General features: G+C 38.6%; 1 protein-coding gene across 2 annotated transcripts in view; it reads right to left on the bottom strand.

Annotated features, from left to right (window-relative positions):
- Positions 1–699: 699 nt before the first annotated feature.
- Positions 700–21214, bottom strand: part of LOC135261696 (collagen alpha-3(IX) chain-like) — a 38705-nt gene continuing 18190 nt past the window's right edge. Inside the window, exons 7-38 of one of the 2 annotated variants that reach the window (XM_064348232.1) lie at positions 18462–18479; positions 16860–16952; positions 16456–16491; positions 16049–16120; positions 15322–15366; positions 14881–14916; positions 14414–14437; positions 13473–13526; positions 13283–13354; positions 12844–12885; positions 12658–12714; positions 12421–12474; positions 11960–12013; positions 11766–11819; positions 11132–11185; positions 9387–9440; positions 8863–8916; positions 8570–8623; positions 8074–8127; positions 6980–7024; positions 6669–6722; positions 6512–6565; positions 6323–6376; positions 6127–6198; positions 5726–5761; positions 5172–5216; positions 4867–4899; positions 4624–4770; positions 4425–4479; positions 3279–3464; positions 1876–1962; positions 700–1377 (exon numbers count right to left, since the gene is read on the bottom strand). In XM_064348232.1, the coding sequence (XP_064204302.1) occupies positions 1172–1377; positions 1876–1962; positions 3279–3464; positions 4425–4479; positions 4624–4770; positions 4867–4899; positions 5172–5216; positions 5726–5761; positions 6127–6198; positions 6323–6376; positions 6512–6565; positions 6669–6722; positions 6980–7024; positions 8074–8127; positions 8570–8623; positions 8863–8916; positions 9387–9440; positions 11132–11185; positions 11766–11819; positions 11960–12013; positions 12421–12474; positions 12658–12714; positions 12844–12885; positions 13283–13354; positions 13473–13526; positions 14414–14437; positions 14881–14916; positions 15322–15366; positions 16049–16120; positions 16456–16491; positions 16860–16952; positions 18462–18479 (2055 nt within the window). In that variant the 3' untranslated portion in view covers positions 700–1171. The remainder of the gene's footprint in view (positions 1378–1875; positions 1963–3278; positions 3465–4424; positions 4480–4623; positions 4771–4866; positions 4900–5171; positions 5217–5725; positions 5762–6126; positions 6199–6322; positions 6377–6511; positions 6566–6668; positions 6723–6979; positions 7025–8073; positions 8128–8569; positions 8624–8862; positions 8917–9386; positions 9441–11131; positions 11186–11765; positions 11820–11959; positions 12014–12420; positions 12475–12657; positions 12715–12843; positions 12886–13282; positions 13355–13472; positions 13527–14413; positions 14438–14880; positions 14917–15321; positions 15367–16048; positions 16121–16455; positions 16492–16859; positions 16953–18461; positions 18480–21214) is intronic. The other variant, XM_064348233.1, reaches the window with a different exon arrangement.

Raw genomic sequence — 21214 nt, 5'->3', positions numbered from 1 at the left:
AAAGGACGCAGAAGACAAACTGATCTAGTACTGAACAAGTAACTAAACCTCTTATCAAAACAGACCAAGTTACCAGCTTTCATGTAACGCAAGTTGACACTAAAGCAAAGCTTATCGGTTTGCTTGGGGTTTAAATAGAACGCCAACAGGTGCAAACAAGGAAATCAATCAAGAAAACAATCAATCAATCAAGGGTATAAGTCAATCAAGGACATCAATCAAGGAAACGAAAAGGCCGTAATAACTGAAGAAAAGGCGCAGGATGGAAAAGAAATGGTGATAACACCCAAAACCATGACACATAGAGAGTCGGCAGGCAAAATGGCGGTCACATAAATGGCCGTACAGCATACATTCTTGTGTAAATCAATCAAAGTGAAAAATATACAAGACTTAAATTTTCAAGTTTATTATGTTTTAGAAAACATGAGGGGGAATAAGTGGAAAAAATAACTTTGAAATTGATCAAATAAATGTTAGTGATCCCTAATGTATAATATTATGTGTCAATTCAAATTCTATACTGACTTTCCTAATACAATGGTACTGTCAGTAATAATGTTCTTAACCAAGTCAGTTTATTATCCTTTCTAGTTTTGTATCAAAACATTACCTAACTTCAGTGTTTGCAATGGCAAACATTAAGTTTGCAATTTGTAACCCTGGTGCAGTTCTGACAGTTCAAACACATGTAGTGTGCAAGGTTGAGATGTTTACTTGTAATATTCTATGACTGACACATTCCTGTTTCACAAACCATATGGGTGTTCATTTAAAATCCATTAGGACAACTACTGTCTCTGTGTCATAAAAACAAAATAAACTCATTTCAATGTCATGCCATAGGGTTGATCGAAGTGATTTTTGTCTGCTTTGACACATTCAGCAGTGGTGCATCCAACACTTTGTCATCATAAGGCTAAATTAATAACACTATTCCGTGATTTTACTACTTTTGGATTACGAGTGTCTTAAGAATACTCTAGCAGCAAGCTCTGTCAAATCCTCACTCGTCAGTTAAAAAGGTGGAAGCTCAGAGATCTAAATGTTACAGCTGACGTGTCCCTTGGTTTCATGGAAAAGGGAGACATTTGAAGTCTCTTCAAGTTTGTTGTAGATTCTGCCTGAGCAAAAACGGTTCATTTCCCCTTTATTAGATGATGCCATGTCCTCATGGGCCCTTCATGCTGGAGGATTTCTTCCCGCTCATGGGCATGAACATGGACGGGGGTCTCCCGTAACAGTCCGATGGGTCACACAGCCCAGGCGGACCCGTGGGCCCCCTGGTGCCAGGAGTGCCCGGGTGCCCTGGTGCTCCGCTATGTCCACGGGCCCCGTCCCTGCCATCCTTCCCAAATCCTGGGGCCCCGGGCGCGCCTAAAACACAAACCCGGGAGGCATGAACAAAAGCATCCTCACAGGGGCACGGAAAAGTTTGGGCACTCCTCGTCGAGTTGCATGTTTCGATTTTCTATGTGAAAAGATGTTAACACAACCTCTGCAGGAAACAAACTTAAAAATTAGTGTACATTTTAATGTGCGTACTCCACTACTATTGTTAAGTAATACTAAATCAATATTTTGTGTTAAATTATTGATCGATTCCTTATGTAAGGTAATTAGCAGGGTAATCTACTCAAAGGTGGTCTGCTATCAAAAACTAATGACCTTTGCGGAGGTTCTTCGCCACCTTCTCAGTCATTATTTTTCTATAGCAGACCACCCCAACGTGGATTATCCCTTACATGGTAATCAACTTCCTTAAAATGAAAAACAACTATATTTGGTTTTCTTGCTGTTGCGATAAGTAGTCGCGGTTGCTAGGCTGAAACAACAAAACAGCGAGTACAGTGAGTGCTGAATCTAAAAAAATACCTGGTGGACCGGGCTCTCCAGGACTTCCTCGAACTCCCACTCCATTCTCGCCATTGTCTCCTTTATCTCCCTTAGCTCCCTCCTCACCTGCAGTGGAAACACATGTATTCAGATGAATACAATCTGGGTGGTCTGCGATGTCTCAAAAGAAAGGATGTTTTCCAAGACATTAACGCCTGCAGTGCTTATGATTCTGTTGAACAGAAGATGAGATTCTTTACCATTGGAGGTAGATATTCTTTATAAATAATGTTTGTTTTAGTTTATCAGGGTCCCGAGCGTCATCTGTAGTCGTTAATTGCTGAGAATGATGCATGGAAATATGCTGATATGTTGTCATTTGTAAGTTCCATATTCACTTGACTGAACATCTGCTCAGGGAAATTACTTTCAACACTATCCATTTTGCAATGACTTCCAAGGCAATCCTGAATCATTATAATGGCCTACATCTCATGCGGATTGCTAAAAGCCGCTTGGTGATTCTTAAATCACTGTTTTTTGTGACAATTATGTATTTTCTATTGTGTTTTCCCCCAACTGAATTAAAAGCATTAGGAATGCAAGTCATCCAAACAATAATGAGGTTTACAAAAATGCCACAAAGAGTAATGGACAGACAAACAAAACAGTCCCAAGATGACTTGTGATTTACTGGTTAACCTGTTACATTTAACGGTCAAATCTTCCGACAAGAAAGATTTTCAAACTGATTTGATATTAAAATGAACTCAATTAAGAAAATGATAATGTATTTTGTTATTTTTCATTTTAATTTTATTAATTCTGGAAACTGCCATATTCAGGGTGATGTGTGAATAATGAACAAAATGGAATACATTTTATTTTTAAAAGAGAAAACTCCTTTGCAAGTCACATTGAATACAGGTCGTAATCATATATCGAAAAAATCTTGAAACATCAGTAACTACTGCCTTATCTCAACTTTAGCTTCTCAAGAAAAGCTGCAAACAAACTCTAAAACATATTACATGCATTCCTTTCACAGAAAATTGAAGGTGTTTGAAAAAATCTTGTTTCACACCAGCTTGGAGGAGCAGACACTGTATCAATAGGGAGTATTTTTGAAACAGGTCATAAAATTATTCATCATTAACCCAATTAACCCAAGTTAATTCTGAAATATAAGAATTGATCTGCAAAAGGAACTGCCAACACATTTCTAATCCTGGTAGACTGAAAGCCCCTCTGGTGTGCTATAAATTAATTAGTGCAATTAATTTGTGTAATGGGATTTCTTTTAAGCTTGCCCTCGTTCTTGCAAGTAGCAGGGCATGTAAAATGAGGAAAGTGAAGGACGTATAGGTAAGGTCATGCAGGACCTACGCTGTATAGAGCTGAGTCAGAATATTCAAATAATACAGGACATATTGAAACTTTACCTTTCTGTCCTGGAATTCCATGGAATCCTGGTGGCCCCATGGCACCCATCAAACCCCGAAGTCCGGGGGTCCCTGCTGCGCCGGCGGGCCCCGGAGGACCAGGGAGGCCTACTGGCCCCGGAGTTCCAGGGGCTCCGATAGCTGCTGGGATTTTCAGGACTTCCTTTTTAAACTCAGCTAATTGCTCTGGATAGAATAAAAACAGAAATTGTCTCATTAACTCCGGAGGAAACTGTATTAAGACCAGACCTGGGTCAAATACATATTTGTTTTGGATTCAAATACTTTTCTGTGCTCTATTGATTTTGCCTGGTGTAATTGAGCCTGCCAATATGACCAGAAGGCAGTGTTTGCACTTTTTGAGAGTATTTCATTGGATCAGTAAAGCATGGCCCATAGGAAAGCAAAATCCAAGAAGAGATCTCATAGTTGTTTCTTTCATTTCTCCTAGACACAAATGAGCTATTTTTAATACTAAGGTGAGACCAACGGCTTTTTCTCCTACTTCTCAAATTCAACTCAGGGGAAACAGCCACATATAATCTCATTTATGTCTTACTCTGATCAAAACAAGAGATCTCTAAATGATCTTAAATAAGTCTAATTTAAGTCTCCTGAACATGGGACTGTGAGATCAGAGAAAGAGCTCAAAGAAAACTCAGCTATGACTTCTAGGATCTCATGATTCTTCTCAAATATGTCTCAGTTTTCTCATAGTGACCTCATGAGAAACAACCGCATCTCAATTCAATATCCATTCATCTTACTGAAGTCTCAAATTCATCCTCTCATTATCTCATCTTTTCTCCTAAGGGGGTTTTAGGAGCAACAATTCAGATTGAAGTGATCTCAAAAAGATGTACAATTGAGATCTTACTACTTTCTTAAGGGTTAAAGAAAAGACTATCCTGAGCAAAAGATTTTTCCTCTGGGAGTAGAAAAGTATTTCAATCCAAAACAAATACGTATTTGACCCAGGTCTGATTAAGTTTGTTTAACAATGTTTCAGGTGCATCGCTATCTTATTTAACACTTATTCATATTTTTATGAATAAATAAAATGGATCAAAGCAAATTAAAGAGCAACAAAGTGGGTGCAGTTGTGAAGTTCATTGAAGTTCAGAATTGAAGAACTGAAGTTCACACCTTCAATGAGGCTGCCGCAGATCTCGCGGATTTTATTTTCGTTCGCTTTGGCACCCTTTAAAAATCAAGAGGAAAAGAAAATTTACGTATGACAAAAAACACTGCCCATACGCTGTAGAACTCAATGCATGTAAATTGTAGAAAGATCATCTCCAGCCAAAGATGCTCCTGTGTGACTGAGATGTTATATGGTACATACAGGTAGGCCACGGGGTCCAGGAGACCCAGGCATGCCCCTCTCTCCCTCCAGCCCCCGGGGTCCGATCGGTCCCGTCAGCCCCTCGTGGCCTGGCTGACCTGGCATCCCGGCTGGTCCCTTGTTGCCCCCCGCTCCCTTACCTCCAGCCTGGACGGAGGCATTGACACAAGTTAAAACATGCTGGCACGATTATTCATTCTTACAACTAACGAGCAGTCTGTATGGTTTGATTGTTACATGTACCTCTCCTTTAATTCCAGGGATACCAGGGGGACCCTGTTGAAAAGAGTCACTGTTAATGTTATTGGGTAACAAGCAACATCACCAGGCAATAAATTTACTGTAAATGCACAGCAATTCCACAATTAAAGATTCTGTCCATTAAGGGAAAATGTTAGGCATTAGTCAGGAGTAAGGATCTGTTGGATAACCCCTGTTCAGCAGTAGTTTCTGTGTAGTTTCAAGGATTACATACTGTTGGAGGATAAAGTACAGTATATATTATTTCATGTAAGTCAACCAAAAAATTACAAAACAAAATTACCTACCATATCACCTTTAACTCCAATATCTCCAACAGCTCCCGGAGCACCCTATTCAGAAATCATATGTATAAAACATTCTATATATAGTAGCAGGCCCTATATATAGCAAAGGCCACTTGCTACAGTAAATTGCTTAATGATTAGATCTTTTGGAGAAATTGTTCTGCTCAACATGTAGATTGAATAGACTGGTTTTATTAACATTACTTCAAGGACTTGCAAAAAAAAAAAAAAAAAAAAAATGCAGTGGTTAGGGCAATCAAAGGACAGTGCTAATACCGATGCATTGGCAGGACTACTGCAAATATTATCATAGGCCTGATATTTTTACTAAAACCTGGCTTGAGCACTACCTGGTGCTAGTTTTTGGTTTGCGTGTTAACTGTAATGATTTCATAGCATATTGTTCTGGATAGGAATGTCTGTCTGTTAAATGCATATCGTGTGATGTAATTATCAATGTTACCATGGACAAAATATATGCAGTTTTACATAACTTAGCACAACTAAGATGCGCACACACAATGGCAATGGAAACCATGGATACATCATTGTACCTCACTTCCTTTTGGACCAACAGGACCGATTGGACCCTAAGATCAAGGACAAAACACAGAAACTCAAAAAGTCTGATATATGTAAGTCTTTACATGTGCACAGAAAAAAACATTCATTTCCAATACTGTGCATTTAGCTTGAAAACACAAAAGCCACAACTCTGAAATAAATCACCTGCCCCTTTCATGCAGAACCTCTTCTCAAACAAAACAAGCAAAAAAAAAAAAAAAACATTGAGATTAATCATATATTGTGTTCAGAACTCAGATAAGAATTTCAAGTGATAGGTTAACTTTTTTTAGTTTTCATATTAGAGATTTCTCATTTGAGAGCAGTTCTTTTTGTTGTCTAATTAAGTTCCCAATATATTCTGAGACTGAAACACCTGGTGTTACTGTACCTGTTCCCCCTTGGGTCCTGTGTGACCCTTAATGCCACGGGGACCAGTTTCCCCTTTGTCCCCAGTGTCGCCCTGCAGATAGAATAGAATACACAGAATACAAGTAAAATACAAGAATACAATTCATTTAACCCTCAGAATTAATTCAGTATATTTCATAATTCATAATCCTGGTCGTATTAAATATGCATTTCACCTTGATTCCAGGAAGCCCCGTGGCTCCCACCGGTCCTTGTTTTCCAGGCTCCCCCTTTAGTGACAGACGACAACAAACTCCACTTCAGAGCACTTACTCATGTCACCGTAGGTTAGACTAGATGCTTTTCCGCGCGGGTTGGGAAGCGACGTTCCCAGGCATTTCATTTGTCGGCAGATTAATACGTACAGTGGATCCCTTTGCGCCAGGTAATCCGTCTTCTCCCACCGCGCCGTCCGCCCCCTGAACGAAAGAGACTATCAGCGGCGGGCTCGCCTCGAATGAGATCTGGTCTGCGGGTTATTCATGAGGAAGCCAGACTGTTCCGGAAGCTTCTCATACTCACGGATTTGCCAGGTGGGCCGATTGGGCCTGGCAATCCCTCAGGTCCTATCTCCCCCTACAGCAAGACACATCGTAACGCATCCCACCACACACTTATTCATATAAACAGGTCAATGATCAGGTCAATAATTCACCCTATCCTGCTAGGAATATGCACTGCTTCCAGTATTACCAAGCTTCGGTCCTGTCTGCTGTGTGTGGGGTCTATTCTTCCTTGTTTTGTCCTTAACTGTGGTTGTGGAATATCTGTCTGCTCGTCTCCACTATTTATTATCATGGCGGTGTAATTTATCGGAGGATGGTTGATGCTACCTTTTCACCCAACGGGCCTGTTGGTCCTTGTTTCCCTGGCAATCCCTGTATGAAAGAATTCATATTTTGTCAGAAGACCAGTGAGCACAATAGGTTATGATAATCAGCTCATTATTACTGTTTTCCCACAGTTGCAATATTGATCTTTAATAACAAGTGCATGATTAAGGTTAAATTGGCTACTTCGCCTGATATGTTTACAGAATTACATTTATAAGCATATTTACCTGTAAAATGGCAGTTTTGCTTTTATCAATTATTTTTCCAAATCAATATTTGGCCTTACCTTACAAATTAACCAAAGTTTAATTTGTTTCAGTTTTCAGTTTTAATGGTCCCATTTCCAAATTATATTTGTTAATAAAAATATTTTTTGTGGACATTGTGCACACACACACACGAATGAGCAGTTTGAAAATAAATGGCCCCAAAACCACAGTTGAAATTCCATTCATATTGAAGTTTTCAGGGCATATTCAATTTCCTACAGTTTATATTTTTCGGTCTCAGGAGGTTACTGCTGTGAGAAAGGCACCTGATTGGGCCCCTTCTGCACACAACTTATTCTCTTTGTTTCTAATTTCTTCCACAGTTAAAAACTCTGCCCATCTGCACAGGTACAGAAACGCATATATCATGGAGATTTTGGATGCAAGTGAAGTTTGAAACCCAGGGGAAGACATATCTGTTCTTTCCTCAGGAGTGACAAGATTTGTATTCATTTTGCACAGTACAATCGTACAATCTACCATAAGGTTGTTGCAGAGTACCTTGGGACATTTCTTTGAAAAAGATTTTATCGTTTTCCTTATAATTATGATTTATGTATGCATGTACTTCCAATAGGAACATTAATTTTTTTGTTGTTGTTTTAAATTCTCCACAAAAGTAAATGACCACTTGAATGTACTCAGCACACAGCCACAAAGCACTTCAGTAAGTCAGATTTTATTTATAAAGTCTTGCATGTTTGAAAAATATTTCTCGCATTTTTATGTACCCAAATTGCCCTTCAGCTATTTGCAGAACACAACTCACTGAAAATGATTCACATATAATCTATGGAAGCTATTGATATTAATGAATGGGCTCACCGGAATTCCAACAATGCCCCTGATACCTACTGCCCCAGACAAACCAGGCTCTCCCTGTAAGAAGTGTTGTATACAAAAGGAAATATTTGTTAGGTACACGGTAGATTACACAATAAGTCATTTTACCTTGTGATAGTTGACTTCTTCAGATAATAACAATGCTATGATTTAAAGAGGCAAGAGTACATCTGTAAGCACAAATAGCTACACACACACACACATTCACACACACACACACACACACACACACACACACACACACACACGTGCACACACACACACACACACACACACGTGCACACACACGCACACACATGTAGACAACAAAACATACATACTGTAAAGCCTTAAATATTATTATAATATTATCATGTGTTTAATCATTGTTTGGTCTCACTGAGATACAGTAAAAACGAACCTTATTCAAAACAATTCTGGTTCCAAATACGGCACTACAACCACATACAAAAAGATACAGATATGGAGACCAACCAACCTTGGCACCATTTACTCCAGCACTTCCATCCACACCATCTTTCCCCGGTTCTCCCTGTAAATATAACCGTACATTAAAATTAGGTCTTAATTGGCTGTCTACTGCAGCTGTGCCTAATACAAGCAAAAAGGCAGATTGGCCATGTTCATTTAAGTCACCCTACAGCACACATGCATGCAATAATAAGAAGATGTCAGAAATAAGGCAAGCCCGTTCTTTAAAAACGTAATTGACTTAATAGCATCTCTGTTTTATCTGTTAAAAAATGAAAAGATAAATGGCTGATTACTTACGGTGTCACCTTTCTGGCCAGGAGGCCCCTGTTCTCCTTGAGGGCCAGCTGCACCCTGAAATGAGCACAGAAGGGTCGTCAGACACAGACTCTATCTGTATCAACTGAAATGTCACGTATTGTGATTTTATCTTACATCGGAATTTCTGCACCAGTGTCAATGGATATAAATATTCCAGCGAAGGATGGTGCACATGAATATCTACAAACAGCAGGACTTTTCATAGTTTGGTTGCAACTGTGATTTGATATTTTTACAGAGTCATTACAAACTAACCCAAATATCTTCAAGGCCCTCACTCATGAATATTCATTACAGTGATCAACCACTCCTGTAATTTGAGCAGATTTAAACAGGCACCAATGCCCTATGTGAAGTCTTGCTCCTTGTTTTGAATCTCCAGTTTGCACCGGTTGAACACCATAGACTGGTGGTGACTCCACGTGGGCACCATGTCAATCACCATGTCAGTAAATGGGATGGACTTCAGAACCAGATGGCAGGAAGAGAGGAGGTGCACTCACCTCATCACCTTTGGGGCCTTCCAAACCCTGACGTCCTCGAATGCCTTCTACACCCTGATGTGAACCATGCACAACACAGCACATGACAAGAAGTTACAATGCCATTGTACAGTACTGAGCACGGGCTAGACATGATTGAAACTGTTGTGCACACTCATCCAAAATTGTCCTCGACTTGACCAACAAGTTGACCAACATTTTCCCAAAAGTGGATCCATGAACTGTCGCCAAAGTTCCATAAGTCTGCTGCAATTTACAGGTTTATACTGCTTATTTTGAAATTGTGACAGTTCACATTAAGGCAGTAATATCATATTCTGCATCAAATTTATACAGTGCTACTCCTATTCATTTAAATACAATCATCACGTTTTAAGTTTAAACGATTGAAGTATTTTGAACAGGTGTACAAAATTTCAATTAACATCACCACACTCCATTAACTTTACTAATTAATACATTAATAAATTAGCATAAATAAAATTAGCTAGGTAGCTAGTTGGTGCATTAGCTAGTTATGGTTAGCAACTGAAAATTATCCATAACAAAGGTTTGACATACAGTGCTCTGAAAAAGTATTTGCCCCCTTCCTGCTTTCCCCTATTACTGCACATTTCATCACACTGAATGGTTTCAGATCTTTAGACACAATGTAATCGCCAAAGGGAACCTGAGTAAACACATTTGTCAAAATTATTATCTCATTTATTTAATGAAAAAGGTTATTAAACGTCTAAACACGTCCTGTAATGTGATATCAGTGTTTCACATCACTGTGCCGGAACTGTAGCTCACTCTTCTTTGCAGAACAGCTTTAATTCGGATAAACTGGTAGTTTTTCAGGAAACAAAAAATAATAAAATAAAACAGGACAGCTGCCTGCACTCCTGCTCTGGAAAAGCAAAAAACAAAAACAACAAAAAAAATGTCTGTAAATCACCTGCCACACTTTATGTACCAACGGGCACAGGATGGAGTCAGATCACAAATTATAGCCACAGAGGCAAACCAGGAGCCAGTTCAAGAATCACTGGCCCTGCAGGAACTGTTCAAGCTTATATCTATTTGCAAACTATAGGTTACCTATCACATACTTAGCTACAGAATTATAAACAGCATTGACAGTTTATTTCCAAGCTTCTCCAGAAACTGGGGCCAATTCTAGACGGACCGTTTGACCTGGCGATTTGTTTTATTATAGAAGAAAATGTGAAGTAGAACAGTTTGTATTTTACCAGCATATACATTTCATGCCAAATGGCAAAATCAATGTCGAAACTAGGTAAAATCCAATTGGTACCATAATGTTATTTAGCAGGTTAAATATGCCATGATCACAACTACATTACAAATTTGACAGTATGATGGTCATCATTCAATCATTGTCACTCCTCTGATAATCATTCTTAAGTCCATCCACTAACACTAATAAATCATTCCTGTCAATAAAATGCTCAGAAAAAAGTAATTACTTAACGATCATTGAAGGCTTAAATTGCAGTTCAGTTAAATTATTTAATCACATCTCTTTTGGGTCACACAATTAGCAACACATATCTCCTTCTATCCTGTTGGTGGTGGTATACACCTGTGTAGCTGTCCCAAGCCATAAATCCAGAAGAGGAATAAGCAGAAAAAGTCACACAGAGGACCTCTGCTACTGAGGTGATTCTACAGTTAGAACCTTCTTGACTGTCAGCATTCCATAGCTTCACGAGTTTACCAAAGAAAGGAAGAATGCTTACAGGAGAGCCCGGTGGGCCTGTAGGTCCAGGAATCCCATTGAACCCAGGGGGGCCCTGAGTAGATGAGGGAACATAATCATGGGATATTTAACATTCTGCTCTTTTAAAGATATGAAGAGTTCCTTGGTGAAACATGAAAAGCGAGATTGGGCCTTCCTTCTCTTTTTGTTCACCTCAGGATTAGCATATGTGAGGTTTCACAGGGGCTGATGAAAAACCTTTTATTCATAATCTGGCTTGTTTGAAGCTGTGAAAATATAATCGGCTGCTGACCTGTCATGGCTGGTAAAAAAAAAAAAAAAACTTACATTAACACTTTACTTGAACTCTTCAGCTATCACAAGATGGGATAACGGATGATGTCAGCTTTTGTCAAATTACGCGAAACTGTCATACCTTTATCGGTAAACGTTATTACAGCAACATCAGTTATAACATTTACCGATAAAAGTGATGACAGTTTTATATCATTTGACATAAATTGACATCATCTATTACGCCATATTGTGATTAACTTTCAGTAAAAACTGTAAGAACTGTAAGATTGATGGCCCCTCAACTCTTGATCTGCTCATTTCTAAATTAATGATGGAATACATCACTTACAGACAGGTTTTCAGATGTTCCAGCTTACCCTATCTCCTTTGTCTCCAGAGGAACCTGCAAGTCCTATTGGCCCCCTTGGCCCCTGGGGAAAAAATATTATATTAAATTGATGCAAATGGTATGTTTTATGGTGTTTATCACTGAAATCCAAGAAGTATAAAAGTAGCACTGCGCTAATTTCATATAAGCGAGCCTAGCGAAGACAAACTACTGAACACTGACCTCACTTCCTGTCCGTCCTGGCAGGCCCTGCACACCAGAGGGTCCTGGTTCTCCCTTTGGTGAAAACAAGCACAGTCAGCCGCTGGCTGTAAAATTTCCAGGTCCATACATTCCGAGATTGTGTGCATTTGACCTACGTACACTTTTAATGACTTTTATTTTCTATTTTGGTTTGCTGAGGAGTCACAGTGCATTTAGTTTAATTTTACTCATTGCAGATGGCACTGAAAATATCTACAGCTTCAGCAGAGGATTAGTTCCTTCAACCCCTGGTCTACCAATTAGGCTAATGCACCAGAAGGCTTAAGTCTCAAGTGTTGTTTTAAGGCTGGGAATTGTACATTTGTTATTACTCATTTTTCAGTGTCTAGTATTGTAAATGGGAATTATGCAAAAAAATATACATCACCTATTTTGTAATCCACACTGAATCTTCCTGTTCACTTAACAGTTTATTTTACCTTTTGTCCAGATTTTCCTGGTTCCCCTGGCTCTCCTTGGATCCCTTTGTGACCCTGGAAATTGTGCGTCAATTCAAAAACTTGGTAGGATGTATGAGGCATGTCTAATCTTGCCTAATATTGGCCACCATTTCCTTGGATTGTATGTTAATTCCTCTTAAGTAATTACCCAATGATCAGAAAGTATTTTGGTAATCCAGTATTATAACAATAGTAGATAACTTTATGATTCATCACCTTGATTCCCGGCATCCCTGGGTTTCCTTGAGGTCCTGCGGGACATGCAGCTTGGCACTGTTGCAAATCAAAAGAGCCGTTGTTTTATGGCGGTTGAGGCATTTCGAGTCTGATAGCTAGATGAAACACGTCGCAGCGCATACAGCGATTTCTGAGGCCTAGTCCTCTAAAAAAAATGAGACTCACCGGTTCACCACTTCCCTCTGGGCTGGGGGGTCCAGGAGGGCCCTGAAAAACAGACCAAACTCTTTTATTTATTCAATAGCAGTGAATGCAAAAGCATCAGCATGCAGAGCAAGGAAGCAGATCTGGAGTGCCACTTCAGAACTGCTATGTACTGTAATGATGTGTACGCATACAGTAGTTGCACTATACCTGACTGTAAGAGCCACTTAAATATAAAGAGATATAAATTAGTGATGTCCCTGACGGCCACACAGCATAACATAAGGGCTAATGTCACACACTAAACGCTTCAAAAATCCAAGAGTACAATTTACTAAATTGTGTTTTGGACGAGTGGGCTGAAAGCATGATGCAGTATGTGACTGTATGGATACATTGAAATACGGAGATTAATATTCAGCTTAGTATTAAGAGGAGTAAGTTCAATGAAGTATATTACCACAGGTCCTGGGGGTCCTGCTTTTCCAGGTAAACCCGGTGCTCCTATGTCACCACTTGGTCCTGGGGGACCCTGCCAAAATGCAAAGACATAGCTTTTAATACACTTCTTTTAATGTTAATGTCATGTAAACTCCTTTTAGTGACTTGTGGAACTGCATGATTTGGTTTACTTAATCGATGGCACTTACCTCAGGTCCTATGTTCCCAGAGTCTCCAGGTTCACCTGGTTTTCCTGGAGGTCCCTGGATGAGGCACAATAATGAACACTATCCATCATTATGAAGAGCAATATAGCCAAATTAAATTATTATGACAGAGGCAATATCAGCTAAAACAAATTCCACTCCAAAAAAATAAACATTCATTTTATAATTGCGGTATGCAATCTCCTTCAAAAAACCAGAAGGAAACATCCTCCCCAACTTCATTATACAAAATATAATATTGCTGAAGTAATGTGTAATATGTTATATAGTTGACATTATTACGTTGTTTAGGTCAAACCTTTATAGGAAAATAATGAAATTTAATGATATATATATATATATATATATGTATATATACTGTATTAAGCCATTTACACACATTTACAGCAGTATTAACATAGAGGGCCGGTTTCACAGACACAGATTAAGACTAGTCCTAGACTAAATTCAATTTTGAATGGAGATTCTCCATAAAAATAAAAAAAATCATTTTAGTCCAACACAAATTTAATATTTGTGAAATCAGCTCATAAGGTTTAAAGGTTTTATTTTACATCTTAAAAAACATTAAAAACTGGACTGAAACCAAGAACTACCACTTGAAATGGACTTTAGAACAGTAATCAGGAAGTATGGACTTTTAGGAATGGATTCCCAAACAAATGCCAAGCATTAACATAAAATTCTTTCGGAGGTCTGACTAAGCTGTATAAAGAAAGAATAACAATTTGTAAATGTAAACTATAGCAAAACCTAGAGGTTTTATGCTCTTTGATAGCCATTAGGAGATGTCTGTACTTAGGCAGTGCACATATCTTGAGAAGTAGCTGGCCTGAAGCTCAGCTTTTGAAGGTCAGCTGAACTACAGCCTTAACCGCTGTACATGAACAGGAAACAGGAAGTGTAAATTGTTTTGAACATACAGGTTGTCCAATTGCCTCGGGTCCCTGTAAAACAGAAGGCACAAACAGAGGATGAGAAATTTGGTGCAATTCCCAAGCAAGAAAAATAAAACTTTTGTGTGTGTGCTATGTTCTAAATGTATACACTCAGGACAACTTCTGAAGAAAGAAAAGCAATGGATGTTGCCAGACTTTTTGATAGAAGTTACAAGTGCACTGATAATCATTCTGTTCGTAACTTCGATCTCATTCTAGCTGTTTTCACCAGTCTCAGATGGAGCAGTGGTAAAGCTGTGTTAATAAAGGATAAAACGGATCAAATGCTAAGCTCTAATGGATCAAACGTGGCTATCCATACAAATATTAATGAGACTGAGTCATTGTAAGATTTGCTGTTAGGCTGTCCAACTATTTCTAGAAATTTCCCCAGTTTGGCTGCATTACACTGTGAATATGAAATGCTATAATATGATGGAACTGGAACTTACTGGAGGACCTGGTGGACCAGGAAAGCCAGGCACTCCCTGTCATTGGGCACAAGTAAAAAGGAACAACCCTTTTGTGATTGAAAACTGATATATTACAAAAGCTAGATATCATGCAGCATTTTGACTTTTTCATGAGTATTATCGAGTATTATCAAGGTCAAACACCATAAATATCACTGAATGTGACATTCATTTATAGAATTTTTCCAATAGCTGACAGTCCAGTCATTCTATACTGAAGTTTAACTGTACACAACATCTGCCTATCATAGCCTTCAATCAAACTTTAATTGGGTACTGTATAAAATTAAAGCACAGTACTTAGAAATACTATGGAACACCTTTCAACAGCTTTGGACTCTGATTACATGGAATGCTGAACACATCTAGTAAAGCAAATAAAAGGACTCAAAATATATGCAAAAAAAGGAAGATGCTCACTCTTTCACCAACAGGTCCTCTTGGTCCCATTGGCCCACTCCCTCCCTTAGAAAAGAGGGACAAAATGTTATTCAAAATGTATCACATTATAGTACAGCTCATTTAAGCATTTAATCACTCCATGGGCACTCTTATCAGAGCTTATTTTACATATGATCAATTTACACAGCTGGGTATTATGCATGCAGAACTATGCATACACAAACATACAGTTCATGAATAAACACATATGCACCAGGGAAGATACCCAGCTCTGGTGGTGGGTTGTGGACTTCAGGTAGTCAATGGAAGGCACAGGATTTGCAACAAAGTACTAAATATGAGATCTTTATGTTGTGACTTGTCCAATTATTTTTGCTCCCTTCAAATTAAGGGTAACATACTGTACGAAAAGGATTCCACAGGGATCACCTGCTTTGAATGTAACTACCCCCAGATTAAAGCCGACAGTCTGCACTTTGACCTCATATTCATGGTTTAATTTCAAATCTAATGTGTTGGAGTACAGAGCCAAAATAACAAACATTCTGCCATTGTCCCAATACTTTTGCATTTAGCTGTACATGCACACAGACACAAACAGAGTGCGATAATCGGGCATAGCTGATCCAGTTTAGCAGTGCCTGGCACTGACGTGCTTTGGTAGAGAGACATTTTACTTATTAATTAATTAATTAATTAATTAATTTGTTTGTTTGTTTGTTTGTTTGAGCAATGTGATGCTTACTGCTGGTCCTGGGAGCCCTGGAAGCCCCCTCTGTCCAGGCAGTCCAATCTCGCCCTGTTCCCCTTTGCTGCCCTGCATGAGACACGGATGAAGACAAATTTATCAGGAGAGCACATTGCCTGCAACTGTTGCTAAGCTACGGTGGTGCATCACCGGTCAAACACGTAATCAATTAAACCCATGCGATTTGCAGAGGCCTCTGTCTGCGTTAACCCTCGTCAGACAACGCATAACGAGCCATTAGCCTGAAGAGAGGCCCGACCCATTCATCAGGTGCAAATACCTGTGGACATAAGCAGCTAATTTACCTTTACAAATGATCTTGTTTCTGGGAATAATGAGATGCATTTGAGCTATAGCATAAAACATCCTGACCACCAAACAGCCATTGGACAGATCATACTTACAGGAGAACCAGGAGCACCAGGCTGGCCTGGGAGTCCCTGCAAAAGCACAACTTTATGACTGATCGATAACCGTCAACCACAGATTATGAAGCTTTGATGCACTTGCACATCATTGAAATAATTCCAGAAATATTTTATCGCTAGGGGAGCCAAGCACTCCCTCCTGGTCCTTATCCTTATCCTTATGTGCTGATGTAACTTTCAGCTCTGCTATGAAATGTAACTTCTATCTTATTTGAAATGTGACTTGAAATGTTATTGTTTAAAGTTACAGCCACAGGTTATAGACCTAAACCAGAATTATGTACTGAGAACCATGCCTTGTATGCTCCAGTAATGGTTAGACGTGGTTATGCTAATGAGTGAATGCTGTAATGCTAATGAGTGAATGTTTTCCTACTTACGTCTCGCCCATCTCTGCCACTCTCTCCCTGGGGCCCGCGTGGCCCCTCGGGGCCCATGGGACCAGCAGGGCCTGGGACCGGTTTAGGGTCAGGCTGGGGAAAGAAAAACCAACAAATCAATAAAAACAGAACTACTGTAATGTCTGCCAGGAATTAACAGGTGCGTTTTATACAGGTGCAATATGTGCAACTTCATTAAGGTATCGCTATTCGTCAGGCATACAAGATATTACAATGAATCACCAATGAAAGTCAAGCTCCTGAAGATAAAAAAGGCATTCATTGGAACAGAATCATCTGAGGTCATTTGTCATGTAACATTTCAGCCATGTAACCTATGGTACTGTGACTTGGATATTTTCTTCTTCTTTTCCCCCATAAAACACACATCTTTTCCCACAGCTATATCACCTAACCAATTATCAGTGTTGTCATCTGACACTGTCAGAGGTTCTTGGGAAAAATATAGTAAAGAATAAAGAGGTTATATGTGCTTCAACACAAAGTTAGTAAAGATCAATGCAACCATTAAACATTTTTTTCTGCATCTGATATGAAGCTTGATGGTATTGTATTGTTACACTATTTAAAGAGTTAAATGATGACGTCTGAATGACCTATGACACATCAAGTAATCAAGCATTCTATTAGTGTGTGTACTTCAAAGCTTCTACGCACTGCTGAGATTTCATTAGTTCATGTAGTGGTTGTACATGTGAATCCTGTTGCTTTTAAAAATTGGCTGGATTTGAATAAAATAGCCTGCCATAGAGTAGCTTACATATGAACACGACATAATAATGTGGATGAAAAGCAGATGACTATGCAAAACAATTATAACTATGCTACCCTGTGAACCCCTTAAGGTTTAAACCCGGCTTAAATTTTGATAAGTTGTGACAACCAACATCATCTACAGAAGTATTTTCCCTTTAAATACCAAGAATAATGAATGCCAAATAAGGAATGGCAAATTATATTCTTAGGTCTCCTTGTTGCGTTACCCACAATTCATCTATTTTGACAGTGGAAAAGAAGCTGCCATTTCCTTTCAGTTCACTGTCTACCGGCTGAGCTATGAAAATGAGTGTGCGCAGTTGACTTGATTGACCAGAGGTGTCACTCTTATGTGAGGAGTTGAGGGACAGTAATTGACTGAAATTCTCCTTTCCCCAGCGACACTACGCCCACTTCTGAAGCCATGCTGTAGGGCTGCTCGGCTCATTTGAGCACTGGCTGGCATTCAGTTCCAGGCTGTGCGGTAAAGTGACACTCTGGAGCAGAGTGTCTCAGCAGGATGAGCCACGCGACACCAAGAATAATGCGTGTGATCTATTTGTATATTTCTGTAACTAATTAGCACCCCCTAAAACTATTTGTTCTTTTCAGCCTGCGCTGACGACAACAGATCAGGCCAACAATGTGTGACTTCATGCCGGAGCAGCACACTTCACACGACACGTGACACGCTACCAGAACGTTCTCACTGATCAACGAATGTGTTAAGCCTAGAAACAAAGCAAGGAGATGATTATTTGCTTTAAAAAACACACGAAAGAAAACACAAGACAAAGATGCAGTCGTAAATAGAAAAATAAATACCTCGGCATTGGGAAACATCTGAAGAAGCAGGAGAAAAATAAAATAAATGCAGAGTTAGCAAACACCCCTCACCAGATAGTCAGAAAGAGCACACCTGTTCAAAACACAAGTCATGAGGGCCACATGCTCCATAAGATAAGCAGAAAGGAGGGTGGACCTGTGATTACACCCTCTATCATAAAGGCTATATAGAGTTCTCATAAGCATAATATCTGTCATAACCATTCATAACCATGAATGACAAATCGAATCAGTGAATTTAACTTAAACTTGATACGTCTGTCAATCCTGCTGCAGGGCAAATGGATGCAACTTGTCATAACTCATGTTTCACAGTGTGCTCGCTGAGTGACAGAAATGCCTGTGTCAACTGTAATAGTAAAACACACATGAACGCATGCCTCTCTCTCAATAACTTGGCCCCTGATGTGTTCTGGATTTGGATAATTTGCACTTATGGAATGTGCACCAAATGTTTTGAGATGATGGACATAATCTAACTACTGTCCTTATGCACTGCAAGAACAACCTGGACTGGCAGTCAGAAAACATCAAACACTATAGAAAGTAAAAATAATGTTTGCGTATCTGTTTCAAAACATTATCGACCAAACAGAAGATAACAGGTTGGACTGTGATAAAGCTAGTAAGCTATAGTTCTTCTTGCTAAGTCATAAAAGAAGGAGATTTGAAAGAGGAGCGACAGTCATCTGTGTAGCAGGTGGCTCCTGACCAGCCAGATCACCTTAAATAGCTTCTGGCACCGTTAATGACTGGAGTACAATAATACATGTGTCAAACAATGCAGTGACCACATGTGTTATAATACACATGTTGTAGTCATGCTTTTGTTTTATGAAGCCTTGGCTTTAGAAACTGGCTCCCCTCAAAAACTCACTGTTTCACATTTTTCTAAAATTTTCACATTTCTCCATGTACACTGATGCACAAGTTACTGAGTGGGAGGTGTCGTATCATAGCATCATTTCATGCATAACTAAATCAGGACACAAGTGAATTGCCATTATGTATTGCTGCATTCTGCATTTCAATAATACATTGTTGGGTAAGCAAAATTAGTTCGGCAAAATAAAATAAAAAATCAAATAAATAGAATAAATAGAAATAAAAAATAAATAAATATAATAACATGCATGTGCGTGTGATTACCAGAATATATATATATATATATATATATATATATATACACACACACACATGCATATGTAACATGCAGTTGCACCTGATTTTCTTGAAAAACTCTACCAGAGAAAATAAAAAAAGTTCTCGTACGTCTACTTATGCTTTAATTCTTGGTGTGCAGGAGCTAAAACAATGAATCTGCCACAATGTAAAACAAGAATAAGAGCCCAAATCTGAAATTTACAGCAACAGAATCATTAATCTCAAAATGATTTAGATTATCTTACCATCATTTTAAAGGCATATGCTAATCAAACAAACTAGATTTAAGTTAAAGTTGTTTGAAACTGGGATAAATCAAAGAAACAGGATGCAGCCAGGAAATTGTGGCAGCCAGGCCAGACGCAGGAGCTTTTATTAAATAGCAAGTGACCTTGGACTTCGCAAGTTTGCTTCTCTCCAACTTCCTCACTGTCCTCACTGCACTAATGAATCATCATCAGTCATTTTAAAATGAAATAGATACATATCATCATGCTAAATGTAAACAGCACTTCCCTGTTTAATATTTTTGAGCATATGGTAAGCATAAAATATTTTATATAATATTGAAGAAGAGGAAACCAAATATTGGTGAGTAAAAGTAAGTTATTTTTAACAATTGAATTAAACAATAAAATGTTACCCATCTATATATATATATATACATACACACACACCAGGCATTCTGCGGTATTCTGATTTGTTAAATGGTGACTAAGGAGTTCAGCTTTTTGGCAGACATCCTACACGTGGGACATGTACTGTAGACTTCACTGAAGCATTTGTCCTGGCTCAAGCATTTTTTCCTGCCTTGTGGTGCCACACAATAATATATTCTATTTAGTAATATATTTTATTTGTCTCACTTTTGTATTTCATTAAAGTAAGGCATAACTTGACCCTCGAGAGGCAATTACTAGAATGTTGATATTTGAATGCTATTTTCTATATAATACTGCAAGATGCAGTTTTTTATGCCAATTTAACTTTGTAGAAATTAAGGAGAAACTACAGTGGCCCAGAGGTGCAATCCTTTTTAAAAAGAAATCCTCCTTCTTAAAAGAAAACCTCCTTCTTAAAAAATAAATCCTCCTTCTTAAAAGAAATTAACAAAATACTGTAACTTGCTGGAAATAAATGAAACTGATTGTAAAACACAAATTTGAAGTAAAGAACACAATTAAATCTAAATACAAAACTTAGTGCCTTTAAGCTGTCGGAGATTAAAGCATTCGGCTGTATTTGTAATGAACACAAGTAGAGTTGACCTTGTCCGGGTGACTTTTTATGTAATCAAATGGAACCAATAAAACAAAATTAATGAACTCATTCTTCTTTTATTACACCGCCAGGATAATTGAAAGTCACTGACAAGTCTCAATGGTCTTATTAGTTTCAATTTTCTTACAGCTTGTGACCATTCTGCACAATGGAGAACATTGATCTAAACTCAGCATGCAATGAAAACAAAAAGCTTTTTGCATGAAAAGTCAGGTATTTTAAAGAATAGTCAGACTAATCATTCTTAACCATAAGTGTAAATTGCTAAAACAAACTAATTTCCATTG

Source organism: Anguilla rostrata, chromosome 8, assembly GCF_018555375.3.
Source record: "Anguilla rostrata isolate EN2019 chromosome 8, ASM1855537v3, whole genome shotgun sequence".
Taxonomy (NCBI): domain Eukaryota; kingdom Metazoa; phylum Chordata; class Actinopteri; order Anguilliformes; family Anguillidae; genus Anguilla; species Anguilla rostrata.
This window is presented reverse-complemented; position numbering and strand designations above follow the sequence as displayed.